The sequence below is a fragment of the Manacus vitellinus genome, unplaced genomic scaffold (assembly GCF_001715985.3).
Source record: "Manacus vitellinus isolate BGI_N305 unplaced genomic scaffold, ASM171598v3 scaffold_4_pilon, whole genome shotgun sequence".
Lineage (NCBI taxonomy): Eukaryota > Metazoa > Chordata > Aves > Passeriformes > Pipridae > Manacus > Manacus vitellinus.
This window is the reverse complement of record NW_021940604.1, coordinates 7,973,120-7,997,280: the sequence shown is the minus strand read 5'-3', so window position 1 is coordinate 7,997,280 and position 24,161 is coordinate 7,973,120. Positions and strand designations below refer to the sequence as shown.

The 24,161-nt window shown below is 35.3% G+C and overlaps 1 protein-coding gene across 3 annotated transcripts in view; it reads left to right on the top strand.

The window, feature by feature from the left end:
- The window catches only part of VTA1 (vesicle trafficking 1), a 35,487-nt gene extending 12,511 nt beyond the window's left edge, over positions 1-22,976 (top strand). For 2 of the 3 annotated variants that reach the window (XM_018078181.2, XM_018078180.1), the window contains exons 3-8: positions 1,581-1,708; positions 2,355-2,430; positions 6,302-6,413; positions 13,829-14,005; positions 15,732-15,812; positions 21,832-22,976. In XM_018078181.2, coding sequence (XP_017933670.1) covers positions 1,581-1,708; positions 2,355-2,430; positions 6,302-6,413; positions 13,829-14,005; positions 15,732-15,812; positions 21,832-21,977 — 720 coding nt within the window. In that variant the 3' untranslated portion in view covers positions 21,978-22,976. The remainder of the gene's footprint in view (positions 1-1,580; positions 1,709-2,354; positions 2,431-6,301; positions 6,414-13,828; positions 14,006-15,731; positions 15,813-21,831) is intronic. The other variant, XM_008932353.2, reaches the window with a different exon arrangement.
- Positions 22,977-24,161: the final 1,185 nt, after the last annotated feature.

The following is a 24,161-nucleotide window of genomic DNA, read 5'->3' as shown; positions in this document are numbered from 1 at the left end:
ATAGCTGGAAATTACCAGATCCGTCCTTTGCAAGAAACGTCATAATATTCCAAAAACATGAATTAAACACAGTGATTTTGTATCCAAAATGCATGTTTCCCTCAGAAATATTTTTACATAAAGTTGTGTTGTTTTGCTTTCCTAGTACATGACTGTTTCATTTAAATGTTTCAGGGTTTTTTTTTTTTTGTAAAGTTAAACTGAAGTGGCTTGGTTTTTAGGTTCAAATTTTGAATCAACATTTACAACACCAGTACTGCTTTATTGAATCACAGACTGTGTGATGGGTAATTTCAAAAGTAAATAACTTTAATATTTTTAGAAGTGTATGTAACAGTGTCACTTGTATGTTTAAAATAATCTCCACTGAACGTCAGATCAAGTATAGTTATTCAAGTATAGTTATTTTCTGAGTGTGAGGTATATAGACAGACTGGGGAAATATATGTGTATGCAACCAACTTTTCTCCTGAGTTAGCTTCTGTTTCATCTCAGTTACATATCTTTCAATTTACAAATTATGGTATTCTCACAAGAAAATTACACTTTGTAGAACAAATACTTTTTAAAAACCACTTAGAGTACTTGGTGATGAAAGTCTTTAAATTTAAAATTCTATTTGGAAAGCTTATACTTCACTATTGAAATCAAGTAACTCTTCTGGCAACATTCTATGTCTTAAAAAGTTGGCAGCAGTCTAAAAAATATGGAAATGCAGCCTGCATGATTACATTTTCTTCACACGCACAATGAAAAATAACTACCATTCAGAGATTGTTTTTAAATCTTTTGGCAAAATAAAGGCTGCAGGTTAGTATCATGCAGTGTTCCTGTTTTTGTTCTCTAAGGATAACCTGAGATTTCCTCATGTGCAAACAGTAAGCCTATTCATAAGCTGTAAATCCACCTGTTGTAACTGTTAGAGGATTGTTTGCTTTACTGATTTTTATTAGGAAACCTGAAGATTCTTGTACTCTAACATCTTTGAAAAGAGGTCTTGAATTGAAATACAGTGCTTACACTGAAAATTCCAGTAAATCCATAGGTCACTAGACCAGTCAGGGTAGGGCTCACACACTTTGAAAGATATAATAAACTGCAATTAAATAAGCTTTATAAGAGCTTGTAACTTAAATAAGCTTTATAAGAGCTTTTTTTATACATGATCACTCTGATCTACAGCACCTTTATAAAGTGTGGATTACTTTACTGATTGAACTGTGTTGAATCCTGACACAGGCTTTGGAGTGCCTGGTCTTTTGGATACTAAAGGGAAAAACATCTGTAGCTATTCCTTCACAACTTTTACAGAGATTTTCTGTGGTTTTTATAAATATTTTGTGATTGAAGATTCAGAGCTACTTTTTCATAATGTTTCTCTCTCCAAAAGAATGTGCCTTCTCTTTCACACACCGCTTTTAGCATTTTGTTATGTTAGAAGCTGGAAATTTGTAAAACAAAGTGTATGTTGTTTCTTTTTAAATTGTATTGTCCTTGTTTAAGTCAGCAGGTTCATTTTGTGTTTGCAGAATTGCTAGGGTCTAATAAAGTAATTGATGTATTTTTCCAACACTTTTCAGATGAAAAAGCAATTTGGTGATAATGAAGCAATTACTCAGGAAATTGTTGGTTCTGCTCACGTGGAGAATTATGCTTTGAAAATGTTTTTATATGCAGACAATGAAGACAGAGCTGGACAATTTCATAAGTAGGTGAAAATCTTTGGTTTTCTTATCTGAATTAAGCTGCTGGTCAGGGAATGTGAATATCCAAACTCCCTTTAATTTGAATGGAAACAAGAATTGTGTTTTAATGCATTCTTTTCTCTTTTAGAAAACTTGATTTGTTGCTACTTGTACGTCTCTAACTTCACACATTATCTGGTATCCTCCTTCTTATGTTCCATAAGAGGCTGTTAACCTGCTGGCAAGCCTTCTAAAACCACAGGCTAATACTGCACTTTATTTACATCAAGCACGTTATAGTTAAATAGTTGTGATGATCCATTATGTGGTTTGGTTTACAGCAATTACTATGGCATGTTGATGTATTTTTCGAAATTAATATAGGATTTCCTATGTCCTACATGGAACATACCAAACTAGAATCTAAGTACAGAACACATGAGCAGTTTTAAAACATACTGAACATTTTCTTCACTGTAGTCAGGATACTAATCAATATATTGCTAGATTTAAATGTTGTGAAGCAGGTTCTCTAACATCAGATTAAAAGAAAAAGAATAGTGATATTTGACTTGAAATAAGCCATTATGATCTAAAAATGACAACTTGTAATAGTATGATTCTGAAGACTGACATTACCAAGTTAGCGAAATATTTTCTCTTTTACAGAAACATGATAAAATCCTTTTATACTGCAAGTCTCCTGATAGATGTTCTAACAGTATTTGGGGAGCTCTCTGAAGAGGTAAGTGTTAGGCATACGACTGTATTATGTGATTGCTTTTGCTAGCACAGATGTTGCCTTCATAATGTGTGAATATGAATTTCAAAGAACGTATGTTCTGATTGTATAGTCTTATGCTTGTTAGTAACTCAAAAAGAATTGTACTAAGTATTTCAAATAAATCATATGTGAAATACTAGACAACTGTTACCTGTTGGAGGATGCTTTATGGGAAATATCAGTTAGAAATTCAAAGTTTGATTATTACTGTGGGTCACATAGCATTACATTGAACAAGTGGGAATGCTTATAGGGAAAAATGATAAAAGGTTCGTGGCTTTTTCCGCCTTTGCTTTTTTCCATGCCCAGTTTGGAATTCACAGACTCAACATCCTGTTTGTAAATCCCCAATCTGATAAGTGTGCCTAATGTGCAAGTTGTGCTTGCTCAGTTTAAAATGCAGTTGTTGTGGCTACTTTCATTTGTAAATATTGGAAGGAGGGTAAAAAAATGGTCTTAATAGTGGTGCACTTCTTGTATACTATGGGATGTAAGTGTAAATATTAAAGTTAGGTCTTACCCCAGAGAAATGCTTGGCCAAGAGTTCTTTTAAGATTCTGCATCATCCATTCCCTGAGACTATACCAATCTAAAATTTTCATTTATCGAGAGGCTCAAGTAAGTTTGCTCTTTCATGTGTTCTCTTAAAACTGGCTGCTCTGCACCCTGACATCCTTTACTGTATCAAATAACATTTTCTAGAGCCAGAGAGTGAATGCATATTGAGTTGGATTGAAAATACAATCATCTTAGGCTGTAGGAATCCAGTGCACAGGTCAGTGCGCTGATTTGGTGACTCCTCAGAGGTCCTGAAGCAATCCTCCTTTGTAGATGGAAGAAATTTTTATTAATGTTTATGTGGAGTGCTAGTAGTGGTATGTTTATTACTCTGTGTCAGGGGGTTTTGTTGCTGATGCTGAAAGGACAAATATACTTTGAAATTGGAAAGAAGCAGAATTCTCTCATTTTATTTAATCAGTGAAGACAATAAAAGAGAGTGTACCAGAAATACAGGAAACTTCTGTATAGCATCATAACATTCCAACAGTGTCCTCATCCAGTTTCACACGAAGGAATGATGGGACAAATATGATGTGACTGTCTTAGACTTTTGCAGAAGCTTTTGTTAGCCGGAAGTAAGCTCAACCTGGCACCTGGTTATATAGTATGACACCTATATTCAGATCATCTGCCTGTTTTTTCAACATGTAATTGCCTTCATATATATGTATTATCAACTACTAAAAGGCTTTTAAATCAACAACAGAAGGCATAGAAAGCAGATATTTGACACCTAGAATCAGAAAATGGGTATTGTACTTAATATGTACTTTTTTAAATGGCAGTTGTTGATTATTGGGTAGTATGAATGGATTGTGTCAGAAATTAAGGGTGAATGTTCTATATCTCAATATTAGAAGTAGACAAAAGGATTTTCTAGAAGATGTGTTTTACGAGACACGGCTTTCATCAGGTCAGTAGGAAGCTGTGTGGTAGTAGTGTTCTTTTCATTAACCTTAGTAGTAACATTCATTCAGTAGGGTAGTCTTCCAAAAAGGGACAGCAGTGCATATTACAAACAAACTGAACACAACAGAATTTTGCTTCTCAGTTCTGGAATGATAACCTTTGCAGTTGGGATGCATGACAGACATGACACTTTGTTCCTTTCTCCTTCATCCAGCATTTTGGGCATGGGGGGTGCTTGGCTCATTCTTAAATATGCACTCCTTGGGGCACCACCAGCCTGGCTGAAGGTGTCAACTGTGTCCCACAATGGGTCTGCTGGAGCTAGTTATATCCAACGTGGGGCAGCCCTGGCTTCTCCTCACAGACACCACTGCTGCCATCCCATGTTGCCAGCACCTGGGCATGGACACCTGATACAACAGCATCTTCACATTTTATCAATTGCTGTATTGGAGCAGAGGGGAGATGTACAGACTCTTAAATATTGCCTAATAATATTTTCTAAAAGTACTGTACTGTGGATTTCTGCATTTTGTGGCTCCTAGTGTGTTTGTTAATAAAGGAATTTAATCTGTAACACTGACTGACCAGAAATGATTATTAAAAGAAAGCATTTAGCAGAAAGTCAGGTTTTCCAATTGCACTTTTTGCTTCTGAGGTATAGTGAATGTATTTTAATAAACCTGTCTTAAGGATAGGCTTTTTTTCTGAAGAAAATCTTACTTGCAAAAATGAAGACTGTATCTTTCTCTTGGGCTTCATAAGGGTCCTGGTGGATACAATGTATTAAATATGAGCAAGGGAGCTTGCTAGAGATACCTTTTGTATTGTGCCTCTCTGCCCTGTTCTAGATGACAGTGCATTAGGCTTTGTGAAGTACAGTATTAAATGTCAATTTATTAATTCTCAGAAACTTTGGATTTAATTTCAACCAGGACTTCTAAAGAGACATTGGTCTACCTCAGTTTCCAAACCACTTTACCTATGATTGTTAGTGTGGAAATTTGAGTTCACCAGTACCTTGCAGGTGGTGATGTTGATGTGAAGCATGCTATCACAATCTGCATTGTTGATTTGACCAGTTTATTCTACTCATCCTTCTAAATTTCTCATCTCTGTTTATATTCAGCCTTGTTCCTTGATAAATATTACCTCAAAACTGTCAGAACTGGTCATTTCTCATATAACTTATGACAAAGTAGTTAATTTACATAATCAGTTTAAGATTTATTGCAACAATTGAGAATTCCTGGATTAAATAAACTGTTGAAACAGTCCCAGGAAATACAAAGTGGCTAATCTTCAGTTCATGTTTTGACATGTTGAAGGTTGTACCCGGGAACAGTAAAGTATATTTTAAAAAATGAAATGGAAAATCTTAAAATTGTTAAGATTCTGGCATTTATTTCAATCACTCATGTTTTCTGAAAAGAAGAATTTATGAAAACCCAGGTGAAATGCTTTTCCTCAATTTCTCTTTCCCAGAAACTGAAAATAATGAAAAATCATGTTGATTTTTTTCAATTTCAAACTGTTACCATGGAAATGGAATCAGAAAGGCAGGCAACCACTTTGCTTCTCACTGCTATTGTTTCTTACTGACACCATTTCAGAAAAGGAGAATTGGCAAAAAAATATATTGACTGTCAATATAATAATTATTTTTAAAGACACGTTATTTTTTCTATTAACTGTACTATTAAGGTTGTCATTAGCAGTTCGTTTAAATTTGCAAAAAAGGTCCATCATCTGAATTTTAGCTATGTTGTGAAGATATTAAATCAAAATATTATATGTCCTAGAATATCCCAAACAAATTACATTAATCTGCATCTATATCAGCCTTTCTGTATTCATGCTTTTAAATAAATTTTTTAATTTTAAAATAATGTAATTAGAAAAGATTTTATATTACTGGTCAGCATCAGTCGCATTTTAAGTTTCAGGTATTTAAATCTAAAGTGAATAGTCATTTTAACTTTATGGAGATAGGAAACTTTCATCATCATGTTACATCGATACTTCCTACACAGTGCTCTGCATTTTGTACCGGTATGAATAGATGGTCTTGGTATAATTTATTTCCTTTTCCTGACATGCTGCATTAATCGAAGATCTCCATGTTTTCCTTTCATGCTGAGATCTTGTTAGAGCTGTTATCTTATTTTTTTTTTAATGCACCTGTTAATTTCACACATGTTGTTTGTCTTTAAAGGGGTGTCAAATGACAGAAGAGAAAGCAGTCTAGTTTTCTAATCTTCTCTCAAGGTGGAAAACATGTTTATATTTCTGTTTTGAATGCATAAATTCACATAAGTGAGTGGGTGAGTGGGTAAAATGTCTGGCCTTTTCCCTTCCCCAGAACGCACAGCACAGGAAGTACGCCAGGTGGAAGGCAGCATACATTCATAACTGCTTAAAGAATGGAGAGACTCCTCAGCCTGGCCCCATTGGAATGGAAGGAGAGAGTTTCGGTATGTTTTTCTTTTATTTTCAAAAGAGCAGAGGGCTGTGCCAAGACTGAAATGGATGGTATGCACAGTTCTTCAGGGAGCACCCCACAGGAAGCAAAGCTTCCCCATTTAATGTTCCATTCACAGTGGACCACCTTCTGCTTTTTCTTTTCCGCTTCTCCTACTGTTAATTTTATTGGACTTTACTGTTTGATTGACTTATTTAATAAAATATTTTTTTTCTTTGTAGTAGAGATTATTATTTTGACTACAGCTACTTTCTAAGAAGGCATCGTCAGCTTTGGGCCAGAACTTTGTATTTCTTTATTAATACCCACGCTCCTTCTTTTAAATCTGTTCTGTAAAGTTATGATCCCTTTGCCAGTTTATCCTCTTTCAGAAGTTACATAGGATTTGAAAATGAACTGATCATAGGTGAATTCAACTTCAAAGCAAACACCTGGTTGTGAGACAACGCCTTTCTCCCTGTACAGTATTGTGGGTTTCAAAACAGGTCTGCTGTTTTTCAGTTGGATTTCCTGCCTCTTTCTCAGTCATCCACCTTTTCCTCATGTCTTCAGTTTTTCCCTGTGGTCCTCTGACTACCTGAGCTTCCTGTACAGGATTCCTTGAATCCTCTGTAACTGTTAGGTAAAGTGGGGATTTCCAAGCACATCCACTTAACCAAAATGAATGTTTATTACAACAGGCTGTTTTAAACCTCCTAAGTTACGACTTTTACTGTCTTCTATTTAATACACTCAGACCTGTCTAAATTGCTGCTAATTTAAAAGACTTGGCTCTTCAGTATGAAATGTTAGGGACATTCAAAGCTTTCTCATTTAGAGCTTTTTAAAGACAGATACACCACTTTGAGCAGACATGAACTAGCCTCTCTATAAAGTAACAGAACACATACTAAGCAGACTCTCTCTTACTGGATCACATCCTAATCTCTTCTGAGAAAGACAGCTCTGTTCTCTTTTTTTATTATGTGTATATTTACTAAGAGTAACTAAACAATCAAATCAGAGTTGCCATATTTTTATTTCTAATCTTTTTAGATGTTACCCTACTTCTAAAGTAGAGATCTGCAAACTTCACAGATGTGTACGTGTTTTTGTGAAGTCAGATGAAATCATGTGCAAAACTTTTTTGGTTAAACTACTAAGCCAGAAAAAAGTATTACTATTATGTGTGCAAACTGATCATGTTTTTCAGTTATTGATAAAAGCAAAAGATATGCAAAAATTATTCATTTCTAAAATATATAAAAATAGAAATTGTATGTAATTTATTAAACTAACTTTGAAAATATTTTCACCCATTTACTTTTCCTTTGATTGCAGTTTTTCTATGCTTAATGCTTTGTGGATGTTTAGTTCTTTTTGCGTTTAACCAATTGCTTTTGATAGTGATCAGTTTTATTAATAAGAGGTCTCTTTGTTTTTCTCCTCAGTCAACACAGATTGAATATGAATTTTAGAGGTTAATCTCTTACGAAATAGGATGTCTTTGGAATGGATATTTTCACTATGCAGATTAAAATAGACTAATTCTGCACAATGACAATAACCTCTATGTATCATTCTTCACATACCTAATGAAAAAACTAAGAACATTAAACATTTGAAGTTTTCTTCTGACCTAGTATATGAGACTTTGTACGTATGCACGCACAAGTATAAATATATCAATCACCTATATTAGTACATAAATTCATAAAACTTATGTAGCCACCTCTAAAAGTGCAAGTTGCAACTCCCACTGCAAACCTCATCACATCTTTGTCAAATTACACCAGTTTGATGATTTAATGAAAAATGGAACATAGGGGAGAACAGTCTTTTGGTACATTGAATGTAATGAATAGCTCAGTTAAATATTTTTAGTTTTAAATGAGTTCTCTTTAGGGGTCTGACTCATAGTGTGGTAAAGCTCACCTGATCATCTGAAACAAATTGTGAGTAGTAAACAACTGCAAAAATAGAATTTCTAAGTAAATATTACAAAGCTTTTGCTAAAAATCTGTATGTGCAACTTGTGTAGAAGCTATTCCTCAGCAGCAACAAATAGGTTCTCTCTTCATTTTATTAATATGGAATGCAAAGATAACTGACTTGCTCAGGGCTGCAAAAGAAACTGTTGTAGAAGTGAAAGTAGAATTCAGGGCCTTACTCAAATCCTTAGCACTCATTGCAGTTCAGTACAGGTGAATTGGTGAAGACTTGCTCTCATTACCAAGTTATATCTACATGCAACTTAAAAGGGACGCAAATGCTGAGTGAGCCAAAATTTTAACATCCTTACTGTTAGGGAGCCTGCAAGATCTGTAATTTGGCAATATCTTTTTATATTGTTGTTGAATTGTATTTCATGTAGAAAGATAATTTCTCACACTTTTATTTTTTGAGAAATGAAATGAAAAATACCTTTTCTGACATTTTAACATCTTTATCGATGATTTAGATGAGGGGATTGAGTCCATCATCAGCAAATTTGCAGATGACACCAAGTTGGGAGGGAGTGTCGACCTGCCAGAAGGCAGGAGGGCTCTGCAGAGGGATCTGGATAGACTGGAGAGATGGACTGACTCCAATGGAATGAAGTTCAACAAGGCCAAGTGCCGGGTCCTGCACTTTGGCCACAACAACCCCATGCAGTGCTACAGGCTGGGGACAGAGTGGCTGGAGAGCAGCCAGGCAGAAAGGGACTTGGGGGTGCTGATCGACAGGAGGCTGAACATGAGCCAGCAGTGTGCCCAGGTGGCCAAGAAGGCCAATGGCATCCTGGCCTGCATCAGGAACAGTGTGGTCAGCAGGAGCAGGGAAGTGATCCTTCCCCTGTACTCTGCATTGGTGAGGCCACGCCTTGAGTACTGTGTCCAGTTCTGGGCCCCTCAGTTCAGGAAGGATATTGAGGTCCTGGAGTGGGTCCAGAGAAGAGCAGCGAGGCTGGTGAAGGGACTTGAGCACAAGTCCTGTGAGGAGAGGCTGAGGGAGCTGGGGCTGTTCAGCCTGGAGAAGAGGAGGCTCAGGGGAGACCTCATCACTCTCTTCAACTACCTGAAGGGAGGTTATAGCCAGGCAGGGGTTGGTCTCTTCTCCCAGGCAACCAACAATAGGACAAGGGGACATGGGCTCAAGCTCTGCCAGGGGAGGTTTAGGTTGGATGTTAGGAAGAAATTCTTTACAGAGAGGGTTATCAGGCATTGGAACGGCCTACCCAGAGAGGTGGTGGATTCACCATCCCTGGTGGTTTTTAAAAAGAGATTGGATGTGGCTCTTAGTGCCATGATATAGTAATTGGAGTTGGATCAGGGGTTGGACTTGATGATCTTGGAGGTCTTTTCCAACCCAACCTATTCTATGATTCTATGATTCTATGATTTATTTTGACAGTTAACTCCACAGTGTAGCTGTCCCTAATGTTTTACACAACCAAGACAAAAAGTTTATGCAAATTAATTTTTATGAGAAGAATCAGTAAAAAAGTTTCAATTCTTGCTTTGTGCATCATAAGAAGAAAAGCAGCATTGTTTGAATGTACGACTGGACCTTCCCCATTCCTTTCTGCTTGCTCATTTTCTTCCTCCCCTAGCAAGTGGAAAAAGTCTGTTTAAACAGAGTGAAGCTAGGTCTCTGAAGCTTGACAAATTACCATTTTTTTCCAAAGTGTTGGGGGTTTTTTGTGATTTTTGAAAACCATACTGTAACTCTTGGAGATGTTTTTACAGCAACATAGGCATGCTTTATGCAGTTCTGCTGTTGGATTCATGGATACTTTTGTCAGGATGCCACCATGGAAACCTTAAAATAACATGCTTAATTTATTAATGCAGTTGGAATACAAGTCCTAGAGTACATATAAAGGTTACTTAGCATTTGCCCTAGGTCATCCAACAAGATTTTATACTAATGGAAAAAAATGGAAATATTTAAAAGTTCTAAATGGTTATAGTATAGCCATAGTAAATAAATGAAATGTAATTGCTTACACTGCAATATGTAATATGTAATCTACATTTATATTACAGAATTTGAGAAAACATTATTAGTTCCAACTAGTAGAAAGAACATTGTATGAAAAGTTGATGCACTTTGGAGTTTATTTCTCAATGTTGTGGAAAAAAATTGGATGTATGTATTTTTTTTTTAGAAATCAGTGTTCCAATAGAACCTTACATTATGAATCTTATAGCAACATCTCAAGCAAAAGAGAAACAATGCAGCAGAATGAGAAAAAGAAAATATTTTAAAATTAAAATTGATACCTTTTAAATCTCTGAATTCATTAAAAATAGGAGTCCATAGAATTGGAGAAGTCTGGACTCCTTAAAAATAAAAATTTTTTTACTCTTAAATTTAGCGCACTAAGCTGCTGAAGTTAAGGCATAAATGGTGCTTCCTTACACTAGACAAGGAAATCCCATTAAGCCTTGAGAATCCTCTGTTTGTACAAAAGTATCTTTGGATAGTTGGTTATGGGGCCAGGGATATCAGTCTTATTTCACAAAGTCTTGCGTTCCATAAATAAATAATAATTTTAAAAACGCAAACAGATGGTGTGGGTATACTGTAGCTTTGCAGAAAATATGAAGAGCTTATGGATTCAAGCACAAAGGTTTATGAGGTTCCAAGACAAGAAACTCAGCTGGAGCTGAAACGACATGTAAAACAATTGTGTCACTGTTTCACAGCCTAGTATTTCAGCATCTTTAAGCAAATTGCAAGGAACTTTGAGTTCTAAATTACTACTGCTTTATGAGAAAATAATTCTCTAATTTTTTTTAGTGTTCATTCCCATTGCCTGGAAAAGATTATTTTTTTTTTAGTAATGTTATGGATGTTCTAACTGCAGAATTTAAAACCAGTTTGTTGACTTAAATGTTCTTTTTCAGCAGTGTGAAATCCTTTTATTTGGCACTACTGTTAAAACTATTCACAAATACTGCAAGTGCGTATCTTAAAATGTTTCTAATACTTTAATCTTTGATAAAGAGTTTTTAAATATTTGCTTTGCAGGAAGAATACTTACAATGCTTTGATGATATCTGGGCACTTTAAACACCTAAGAAGAGTTAATTTAAACAAAACTACTTTTACGTTTAATACAGTTTAACACTGGCCAGTTGCATAATGAGCAAATCAAACAGTTGAGCTTAATCTTTTGGTACATATACCTGATTAAAAAGTAGATTGCCTTTATTGAATTTACCTTTTGCAGGCACTGTAATTAAGGATAGTCAGCACTGGTAACACTGGTTTTGGTTGTTTTTAACATTGGCAGACTTTTTTGAGTTCATGTTTTCCATGGCCAGTGCTGCCTACAGCATTGCACTGTTACAGGAGTGACAAGAGACCCTGAACTATGCAGTGAGGAACTTGAAGCTGAAACTGAGAATGTCTTGGAGAGAAGATGGGATTACTGCAAGAGAAACAAAAGTATGGGGCAAGAGGTTGCAGGGATATGAAGTCCTAGTGCAACAGAAAGAGAAATCAGAATGGGACTGGAAAAGCAGATAAGGGCAACAGGAAGCTACAGGGGGCAGAATAAAGGAATAAATGCATTAATGGTTTAAGTCTGGGCATGAATTTACAGGTAATTTTTCCTAGTTGAGATACTGAGTACAGTGGAAGCATGTTTGCTCTTACTGCCTCATTCTTAAAAGTGGCTTAGTAATTTTTATAACAACTTTCCCGAAATCCTAGCTTCATGCAGATGCCCAGCTTGGAGAAGCCAACTTTATACCTACAATTTGACAAAGCTATAAATAATTGGTAGCAGTGTTACAAGTAATATTGGGCAGCGTTACCTTCAGACAGCATGATGAGTGTTGTACATAACTATTTCATTCATCTTATGTGTAGTAAGCCTCTGTGTTTTTGTTAAATGTATTTTTTTCTGAAACTGATTTTTTAAAGTTAACACCAAAACCACTGAAAAATACAGCATTCAAACTTATTATCATTGCAATATTATTTAAAAGACATTCATTGTTTACCTTTGAACCTCAAAAATAAGCAATTTTCTTCTCTTTTTTGACAGTTGTCAGGCATTAATTTTATTTCCATGCATATTAACCACATAATATTGTAGTATGAATTACTAGCAAAAAATATAGGAAAGGAAAAATCTGGTTCCTTAAGATACCCTTTGTCTTCCAGAAATCTGCGAGATGTTTGTTTGCCTATGTCAGAAACAGTTTAATAAAACTACAGTGTATTTATTAGTCTAGTAAAAATGTTCTAACAACAATACTGTTGATTTTACTCTGCTTTATAGCCTTTTATTTTAGTAAATAGTGTTGTGACTTAAAAGATGTTAAGTGAAGGTAGCACCTGAAGTTTTTTCTGGAAGGAAGAGGGTCTTACAGGGGAAAAAAATCTTATATTTGTAATAGTAATATTTTTAACAGTAGGTGGTTTCATTATTAAGCAGTATAAGTGTTTGAATAACATAATAATAATAATCTTGTGTAGTTGAAGATCAGTATGGATTTCATAAAGAACATCTTTTTCTAGCTCTACACACATATGAGTTTTGTGCTCCTATATATTTTTTTTTTCACTTTCAAGAACTGTCTGTTAAATAAGCAATTCCCAAAACTGTACTTGTTCCATCTGACATTACTGATACAGGAGAATACATACACAGCAAAAGAAAATTAACTGTTTTAAATTGAACTGAATTCAAATGAAGGAGCAGAAATCAACCATGTTCTAAAGTAACTGGATCATTAGCATAATAAATTGATCACTAGCCTTTAAAGCAACATTGAATAAACTAGACCAGAACCTTAAGAACATGACGAGATTGAAAAATAATATGTAAGTTCTTTGTACATGCTATGGGATATATTGTTTTTGTAGAACATTATGTACTGTAACTGTTCTAGATACAATTATGACTTAGCTAAGCTGCACTTAGTTTTCTTGTTTGGTATTACTTTCCCAAAGTTCCTCTTTTTTGCTATTTATCCGTGGTTTGATATGGGGTAAAAGGATTATCTAGTTTTTTACGAAGAGTTTGTAGGGCAAATACAGTTTTCCATATTCTGATTCATGTATACATTAAAATATAGATTGCTGCATGTTTGTACATCTTGTTTAACTACTGTGGATGCAGTATATGAATGTATAAGGGATTGTTCTAATGAGAAAGATTTCTTATATTCAGACCAGTAATGAAATGATCCTTCAATTTGAACAGAAGAGATCTTTGAAAGTATGTGAGTTTCTAGATCTTTATTGTATGGTATGTTACTTTTTTATTTTGTCAAATCAATTGTAGGTGGCTTGGGTTGATGTTTTATGGCACACTGTGGTGGCAATTTTTTTACTAATAAAAATTCGAAAGGAGGTTTTAAAGAAAGCCAGAGTTTTCAAGTGTTTGTACGGAACAGCTGCAGTAATTCCTGTTTTGTGTCATCTTAGCAGATGTTGAAAAGGAAGAAGCGGGGTCATCTTCTGTCCATAGTGGAACAACTCAACCAGCATCATCATCTACATATGAAGCTAACAACACACCAACTAGTAATTACACTGGCATACATATACCACCAGGTGCCCATGCACCAGCCAACACTCCAGCTGAAGTACCTCATAACACAGGTATGTCCAAAAAATCCATGCCTTTACTGAGAGATGAACTCTAGCCCACTTTCCATTACCTATAAAGTAGAATAACACAGGTATTGTGTGGCAAAAGCATCTTCATAAGATAATATTATAAAAATGCCATAGGGAATACTTTTTTACGTTTTTTTAAAAATGTGTAATTCATATTTTGGAGCACTTTGCCAGGAGAGATTTATGGACTAAAAAAATTACTATCCCTGCAGACAGACTTTTTTGTCTTCTCTAGAACCAGTAAAATGATGTTGCATCGCAACATCTATACTATAAAGCCCTGTTTGTATCTTTCACTTGATAGATGAAATTGTGTTATTTCATTTCATATTTGGCTTTCCCTGTGCAGATGGGCTGTCATTCTTTATGCGGGAGCATATCCAACATAGTGTTGAAATTGCTACAGCAGCTCTACAGCAATAATGCCTGATGTACTATTCATACTCTTCTTCTTTTTGGTTCGTGCTCCTTTTCCTGTGCAAGTACTTTACTGTGATTGACCTCAGACGATATTATTAATGGGAATTTTATCCCTACTGCTAAACATATTGCCTCCTACATCCTTATTATTATGTGCCAAAGTTCCTTACCAGTTGCAGTATTAAAAAAAATTGTCTTAAAGGATTGATGAATACAACTTTTTTACCTCATGGGACCTTTTTATAATAACCATAAAATATAATGGTTGATTAATAAGATTAAACATTTTATTTCAATCCTGATGATCATTTATTGTTTAGATACTTTTTTATATTATCGAACATGTTTTTGTCACACAATCCCTCCTTTTACTTTCTCATTTTAAAAATGCTTCAACCTATGAGGAGTTCAGGATGCTCTTTTTTCAGTTTTATCAAAGGGAAATCCTTCAGATAGGTGGGGTTTTTTTGGGTCTGGGAGGGAGAGTGTGTTGTTTTTACCATATCTGAAAATTATGGAGTATGTGCCTTGTTGGAATACATGAATTTCATTGCATTATGTAGTTTTAACCCCATCAATCATTCCATGCAGAACAGATAATTTAGAAAAATGATTATACCATCTTCCTACATAGCAGATGTTGTAGAAATAAGTTTATGTTAGTCTGCTATGAACTGGACATATTGCAAAAACACTCTTTTGGATCTAGGCAAATGAGTGTGTCTAAAATGGGAACACATACAAGAATGTTTCACAGCATGAAGTGCTGTTTCTTCTAGCATCACCATTTCTCTTTTAAATCTAGCTAGCTTTTTTATTTTCATCAATTGTTTTTGAAGTAATTAGGAAGGAGATAGCTTGCAAGTGTTAGATGACAGGCATGAGGCTTTAAAAATAAATAATAGAGATTGTCTCTGATATTAAAATGTAGAATTTAAGTTTCAGACATCAAAGTTAACACACTTTTCTTTAGCAGGTTTTCCTCAATGCTCTAGGGAGTCTCTTGGAGTAGTGTTTTCCTATCTTTTTGATGCTTGAAATTAAATTTCTGTGAAATCCTGTACTGATAAAATGGATGACAGCCTGTATATTCTTCTGTATAATTTTATAAAACTTTCATAGTATGAAGTGAGGGCTTTAAAATTATTTGTTACACATTTTCTGAATTAGTAAGTTATCAGCTGCTGAATTTAAAAATCATTAGGTGTACCTGTTCCATTTTGTTTGTTTATTTTAAAGCCTATGAGTAAAAATAACCCAAGTCCATCTTTTTTGCATTGATTTGCAGGAGTGACAAGTAACACCATTCAGCCTGCTCCTCAGAATATTCCTCTAGTCGATCCTTCCCTTTACAGTGCTCAGTCTGGAGGTAAGCTGGTGGCATTTGTATTGCTTGTACATGGGCATACTTGGTCCTTTTTGTCTCCCCTGCACTGCAGGAAGGAGTTTGAGAAATATTGTCATTGTTATCTGAATGCTACTAATTCCAAAATTTTAAAAAGAATTGACATCACCTAGGCATTTTTTTGCTAAGAGTTTAATCGTTTCTGAAAGCGTTGTTGCAGTGTATGGTTAGTGCTGTCTATCTGACTGTTTTGAACCCATGAGCTACCATTGTAGGGCTTTTTATTATTTATGTTTTTACTTCTCAGATGAGGTTCTGATATACTTAGCACAGCCTATATTCCCAATGACCTTGCTAAATTATATTTTTGGTCATTAATACACATTCCCTTTACTTAAAATTTATTCTACAGGGTCAATATGTAAGTTATATATTCACTTCATTAAATAATTGCAACATTCCAGTGGTGGTTTTGGTGCAGCATAATTGTTATGTGTGCTTGTTGACTACAAGTAGTACCCATGTTAAATGAAATAATTTATAAGGTATTGCTAATTATGTCATTTTGATGTACCATTTAATCAAGGCTTTTATCTTCTAAGATGCCATCTGCCTTTGATGTTAAAATCACTAATAACCTATATCATGTATTTTTATGTCTGCTTGCATGCTTTGAAGTGTGCACATAAATGCTAACCTTAGGGAAACCAGTGAAAGAGTAGTGACTGACAATGAATCTGGAATCATCCTATATTCTAATTTGAACACTCATACATTTGGACAAATTAACTGGTTTCTAGGAGTTTTTCTGTCCGTGAAATAGATATTTATATTATTCAATATCTGAATGGTATTAGTGCATTGCTACCTCTAACCACTTAGCTGTGATAACCTGGTTTAATAAGTACATAAATAAAAAGGAATTGAATGTGTTTGCGAGATTGCGTAGTAAGTAATATTGTGTGATTAAGAGCCTTGCTAAGCACCATGATAAATCTTTAACTTGACCTAACCTGAGTATTTGTATGCCTGCATTCCTCCTGTGCACATCTGTTGTGTCACTGCAAGTCTGGGTCTTGGAACAGCTCAAAGTTACATTCTTATGAGGGAGTTTTGCAGAAGTGCACTGGAAGAGGTGATACAGGTCATACAGATTCTCAGTTCTAAAAGCTTAGAAAATACATTTTCAGTTGTGTAGGAGTTCAAGAGGGCATAGGGCATGTGTCAGTCAGCAGAGATGCAGTGACAGTTTTGTTTGTATGTGTAGAATTAAAAATCTTGAGAGCAATTGAAAGCGTTTGTCTGTGCCTCTCTCTGTCCTATTGTGCGTGCCTGGTCATTACCCAAAGCATCCTCCCCTCAGCTATACATGTAAGAGTAATGGCAGATACCATTCTTCTCATGCTGCTGAGGAGTCCCCTTGATGCCAACAGTACTCTGTTACACAGTAGCCTTGTTCTCTGACCCATAAGCAGATTGAGAAATGCCTGTATCTCAAGGGATGTACTAAACTCTGGGACTCAGGAGCCCCCCCCCAGCTCCTAGTTGCAATATATATATTTGGGCTAGATCCTTGCTCTGTATTGAGGTAGGTACCATTCCCATGGAACTGACGTTTCCTTTGCATGGGAAGGAGTCAATGTTGCCCTCCAATAGATCCATAGAGCTAGCACAGTGCAAAGTACACTTGCTTCATGATTAGACACAGTGTCTCTGTCTATACTAACAAATTATACGTGCCTATAAATATTTGGCATGGAGAACTGCTGGCACAGAACCACTCACATCCATACTATTAAACTTTTAAACCTTCTAAACAAGGTAGCTTGTGAAGACTGCTTGTATTGAACAGTCTGTAGCCTGCTCTGACCACAAGTCATGTCCAGGAATTGTTTGGGAAAGTGCTAGTTTGCTTGGGCCAAAACCATACTGGAGCGTGTTCCAGCAGGTTGACACTGTAGACAGTCAAGTTTGAGTGCTGAGACGTGTTCTTTGGCACTGTTGAATGTGCTAGTATAGACATAGCCAAACAGGATATTCCACATATTCCTGCAAGACTCCTTCTGGTAGTAAGATCAAATGTATATCTTTAGAATAAATGATATATTTTCTTTCCTTCCCATAACATGAGAGAAGCAATTTGATTAATACTATGATGGGAGAAAAACTTTTGGTGGAGAAGAGTTGAATATTTTATCAAAAGAAAATTAAGTTAAAGGAACAGTATTCTTTGATTTTGAGTCAGCATGAGTTGTCCTGTCCTGTGGGAGCAGGTTTCAGAGATTAACATGACTTCTGAAGTGTCAAAACTTTTGCATTTAATTACTGGTTAATGTATTTTACTACAGAGTGTAGAGCTACACAGCAGCTTTGTGCATGTGTGTGTGCACTTGTCTGGTGTAGTTTTCTTAAAAAATTTATTACCCCTAGATTCTGCTAACACTACATGCATTCATAGTTGTGCTACACAGTTTTTATAAGGTCTTCTTACACTGCCATATGCTCCCTTCCACAAGTGGCATAGTATAGAGAAAGCATTTGTCCATTCTAGTTGTGTGTATAATAATGTAGAAATAATAATTTGACATTGAATGTGCTTTTATGATCTGAAAAAGAAATCCTTTCAAATATTTCAAGTGCTTTAATGGGGAAAAAGAGCATCTTGTTTCAAAAACCATTTTTTACCTTTACCATCACTGTTTTTATGCACCAGTTTGTGTGATTGAAATATTCTTAAATCAACTGCCTTATATTTGGGCATCACAAAAAGGAAAAACATCTGATGGGTAGAAGAGGACACTAGGGAGAAGCAGATATATCATGTAAAATACACGCTACTTTCATTCTAAAACTGCTTTTTTCCCAACACGATTTTCAGCAGTTTTAGTCAAATCATTTTCACTTTGTGTTCTTAAACAAAAAGAATCATGCTTTGGATTCCATATGCCTTTCATGTTTCAGTAATATAACTACTGTGCTAATAATTGCAGACACAGAAGCCGGTTTGTTTCAGGATAAATACAGTAAACTTTTCCCATCTTGGTGTTGTTTCAGAGCTCAGAATCATAGGATACTTTAGGTTGGAAGGGACTTCAGGAGGTCGTGTGGTTCAACCCCTCTGCTCAAGGAAGTGTCCTGTAAAACCAGTCACTCAGGACCATGTCCTTTGTGTCTCCCCCTGCCCATGCACTCTCTCTGTAGTACAATTTGCTGCACTGAAGGAGGAAGTTTGAGAAAAAATGTCACTTAATACAAAAGGCAGCTTTTGAATTTCTCCAAGGACAGACACTTCACAGCCCCTCTGAGCAACCTGTCCCAGAACTTGATTACCCTCACAAGAAAAACTGGTTCCTGATGTTCAGACACAACCCTCCTGTGTTTCAGTTTATGCCCATCACCTCTGGTCTTGTCACTAGGCACCACTGAAAAGAGCCTGGCTCTGTCCTCTGTATGCTCCCCCTTCAGGTATTTATATACATTAATAAGATTCCCCTGAGCCCTCTCTTCTCTAGGCTGAATGGTCCCAGCTCTCTCAGCCACTTCTCATATGAGAGGTGCTTCATTCCCTTAATCATCTTTGTGGCCCTTCACTGGACTTATCACCAGGATGTCAGTCACTCTTTCTTGCACTGAGGAGCCCAGAACTGGACACAGCACTCCAGATGCGGCCTCACTAGGGCTGCAAGGGACAGGATCACCTCCCTCAACCTGCTGGCAATGCTCTTCGTAATCCAGTGCAGGATGCTGTTGTCTCTCTTCACTGCAAGGGCAGATTGTTGACTCTTGGACAAATTGTTGTCCACCAGGACCCCCAGGTCCTTTCCTGCGAAACTACTTAATCCTTAGAATATGTAGATTAAAGTTGGTAACTCACTTCTGTGTTTATACCTTTGATGTAAGGCAGTCATTACAATTAAGTTTCACGTTATTTTGAAAACTTAAGAACACAGAACTAGTTTATTTCTATTTTGTTTGTCCATTGTGAGGTGCTGATTTCAATAGGAGCTCAGGCTACTGAGTACATCAAAAGATCAACACCCTTACTGTGTAAACTTTGGTTTATAAATTTAAAACTGTTAACTTTTTTCCCTCAAGTTATGTCATAATAGCATCTGAAGTAGATTTCATAATAAATAAGGCTTTATGCCAGCAAAACATTAATAGAGCTCATACTGTAAAAATAAGATTAGACGGGTGAATTTAGGCTTGCTTCCAATAAATTAGTTGAATACTGGACTGATGCCTTGGCCAGTTTTTAAAGAATGATTTTGTAGTTTCTTTTGGCATCATAGCATAAAGCCACTTTGAGGGGAACTGGTCTTTTATAATTCCTTAAAGATGTTCAGTAATGTGGTCGCAGATTGACCCCAGCTGCTTCTACTCTGTAACTTTATGTATGCTACAAAATAACCGAAGTGCGTGCCTGTGTTTATGCACTCCCTCACGTGTATTTACTCACATGTGTACATATTTTAAGAGATGTAATATGGCTTCATTTATTCAGCAGTAAACTAATATACATTGCAATTATAATGAGCCCACCAAGTTTTTATATCCCTCAATGCTTATATTTATTTATTGAAGGGAAGATAAGTAGAGTTTTAGAGTATGTTTTAAAAATTGATAAATTAAGCTTAAGAGCACTTACCTTTCTGCTTTTTATTGGAGTAGGGTTGTTTTGAAAACCAGCAGACCAGTCTAGTTTTTGATATTACCAGGTTTTTCATTTTATTTGTTCAAAAGCTGTTCTTAAATAATAAGATTGGGGGAAGGAAAAGCAAATACAATAGACACTTTTTGATAAGAACTGAGATTCTTTAGTAAATGTTCTCACAGTATTGCTAACAACAGTTCTCTTTTGAAAGAAAGGATCCAGCTAACTGAAGTTGTGCCATAAAAATGGGTTTAACTATATTCATGTCATTGCTTAAAATGTTGTACTCAGAGAGCTAAATCTTTGTTTAATCAATTTTTATATAAAATCTATGGTGCATCTGTGTAATCTGTTCACTGCTAATAAAATGCTGTGTTGGAAATTATTAAATATAGATATAATCTTTAGTGTTTCATTTAATTATTTATCCGTGTCCATAAAAATCCATCATTTACAAGTTAAATTGTTCTGAAAGAACCTTAGTAAAGGTTTTATAATTTGTCCATTGGTTATTGGAGTGGCATGGGATTAGCCTTAAAACTCTTAGTGAATTTATGGGTGGAAGGAGGTACAGTAACATAACTGTGCTTTATTTTATGCACACATCACTGATGCTATTCATATATAAAATCTTCTACCAGTTAGGGCATAAGTCCCTACTATGCTTTCTTGAAGACTGAATGCATGTGTTTGAACGTTGCAGAATTCCCAATATTTTAACTTATGTTAAGAAAATATTCTGATTAATAAGTAACAGATGGTTTATACTATATTATGAGAATATTTTTTGCTAGTGTTCTCCAGTATTACAAAAATGGGCACATTTAATGACATCAATCTTGTTTCCAGTCATCTTACATAAAATTGGAAACATAAGAATTATTTGGAAAAACAGAAATATAAAATGTGTGAAAACATGCTGGTGAGGAATTCTACATTTTGAAAAGTTATCCAGTTTAGAAGGAACAGTTTCTAACTCAAATGTATTATTCCTGAAGAAGAGAGCAGAGTAATTATACTGTGAACACAAAGAGCACTGTCCTTGTTTCTTACAGGTTGTTTAAAAGCTCTCCTCTGCTGCCTTAGATGAAGAGCACATCTTTCTCAAAGGTCTTGACTTTTGAAAGACACTAGATCATACAAATACCAGTGTTTAGAAAGGTGCTCGTATTTTTCAAATGCCAGAAGTAAAGAAGTTCAGCATTATATAAATGGAAAGAAAAGAGAACAAAAGAAATTCCATAGCTTGGGCTTTGTAGTACTACCACAAATATTAGCCTGGTTTTCATAATGATTACCACAAGTATAAGTCTAACATAAAAATCATTAGAAAGGAAGCCTAAGTCAGATTTCCTTTATAGTAACTTTGTAATACTTATGTTTTTGCAGGAGAAGTCCGCTTGACTCCAGAGGACTTTGCCAGAGCTCAAAAGTATTGCAAATATGCTGGCAGTGCTTTGCAATATGAAGATGTGAGCACTGCTGTGCAGAATCTACAGAAGGCCCTCAAGTTACTAATTACAGGCAGAGAATGAAGCCTTTATTCAACAGATTCGTCTTTTGCCTAAAAAACTAACATCTTATTACTGTACCTGTTAGGGTAGGGGAGTTACTCAGAAATTCTCAATTCCATCACCCAGGACAATGAAACCCCTTTTCATTGTCAGATTAGCAATTAATGGTACAGTAGGAATCTCTGTTTTCATCTTACAGACAGTGGAGCTAGAAACATGAATGCAGTGGCTTGTTGTAAGCAAAATACTGAAGAAAGTACTATGAACGCCATGCAAAAGTTAGAATATTTGCAGTATTTAGATTATCAGAATGGGAAAATGCTGACTGTAAAAGACTTGAGAATTAGGATGTTCTGTTAAAATTCTTACTCTTATTTTATTATTCCAAACAATTATTTAATAAGTATAATAGCTTTAAAATGGTAACTAAGATTAGTGCTTTCCTCCTAAAATGAGAGAATGTGAGAAGGCTGACAGATCCACAGTAGGAAGAACTTTATTCTGTAAATGAATTATTTCGGTATTTGTATTACCTGAGACATAAGTCAAGGTTGAGGGAGACTTGAGGACCTTTGCATCTCATTTTAAAATGTACTGGAGAAAACATCTCTTGTTACTTCAGAGAGAATAATTTTGATGGTGTTCCAACCTAAACCCCTATAGCTGCATGGATTGCAACATGTATTCTTCATTATTGGTTCTTGCTCCTTCTGTGTGAACACTTTACAATTTTGTATATGTGAGGGAAATTAAGGGAAAGTACTAATATTTATCAGCAATGATCCTGAAACTGGAGGCAGAGATTCTAAACATGAACTTTTAGGGAGATTTACTTCATAACTGTTCCATCTTTTTAAGAGACTGAAAAAAAAGCTTGTTCTTCAACCAATAAAGCAGTATAGGTTTGTCTCTGGTCTTAGTGTCATAGAGTTTCGTTTTTTCAACTAATATTTTTCCTGTCTGCTTTGTTGTGGAGACTTTTTGGACTTGGGATTTAATTAAAATATCTTGGAAACTGGATTTTGAGTCTTTATGAAATCTACCCTTGCAATTATAGAGCTCTTGATTGTTAAAAATCCCTCTATGCTGTTTAAAAGAAAGAATAAGTAGTCTTTTAACTGGCATGACATAATAATTGAGTACAACATAAAACATGTCTGATTTATGTTATAATTTAAATGACATTTTATCTCTTTCTTTCCAAGCTACTGGATCAAATTTACATTTTTATAGCTGTACTGCTTTGCAGTGACTAAAACAAGTCTTATTCAAAGCAAAAAGATGAGGAAAAGAAAATCAAACATAAGTACGCATTAAAGTTTAGTTGGTTGTATCCTTTTAAGAGTGTAGAATCTTTGTCAGCAGATTTGAAAGGGGTAATATGAAACTTGTAAATGTATGCTTAAGCACTTCAGTTGACTGAGATTTTACAGATAAAACATGGTATTTTTTGTGCTGCTTTCTGATCTGGTATAGCATGCTAATCTGAACAGCGCGTTGGGTTAGATTTTAATTGTTTTGGGAAACTTAGAATAAAACCATCTGAAACTTTTTTGACAGTAATTCTACAGATCTGAGCAAGAACTCTGTTTTGTACAGTGCTTCATGCAAGATAGATCCCTCATGTCAGTAGTAAACTGAATTACTGAAAATTATTCTATGTATATAATTATTCTTTTACACTGTAACATTGCTATGAAATCCATTCAGCATTGCTATAAAAAAAATCAGAAGTTGCTTCCACTTGAGGATCATACTACTATTTTCTAATACCAGCATCAGTCCCCAGCATTAGTAGGAGGAAATTCAGTTTTCCTGTTTCTATTTATAAAATAATACAAAAGTCCCAAAGATTTTTTTATTACATGCAAAAATAAGCAAGCTATGATTTAATTTGAGGCTTTTAAATTAAAATTGATTTTTTTTTTTGTGATTCAATGATGTGAAATGGAAGTACGTAACTAAGAAGATTGAAAATGAAAATTGAAGTATTTCTTAAAGCGTGTAAAGTATTGTCTGTTGGCCATGATTATACTGAACCTCTTGATTCCTCTAGGAAATCAGGAAATCATCAGTAAAAAAGCAATAAGCAATGTAAAAGTCATAAGCAATTTTCTTGAATGATCATTTACAAATCTATCAACATTCTTCGGCTTCGAAAGAAGTAAAGTAAGTGTTCCTGAGGGGAATGGAGATGAAAATGCT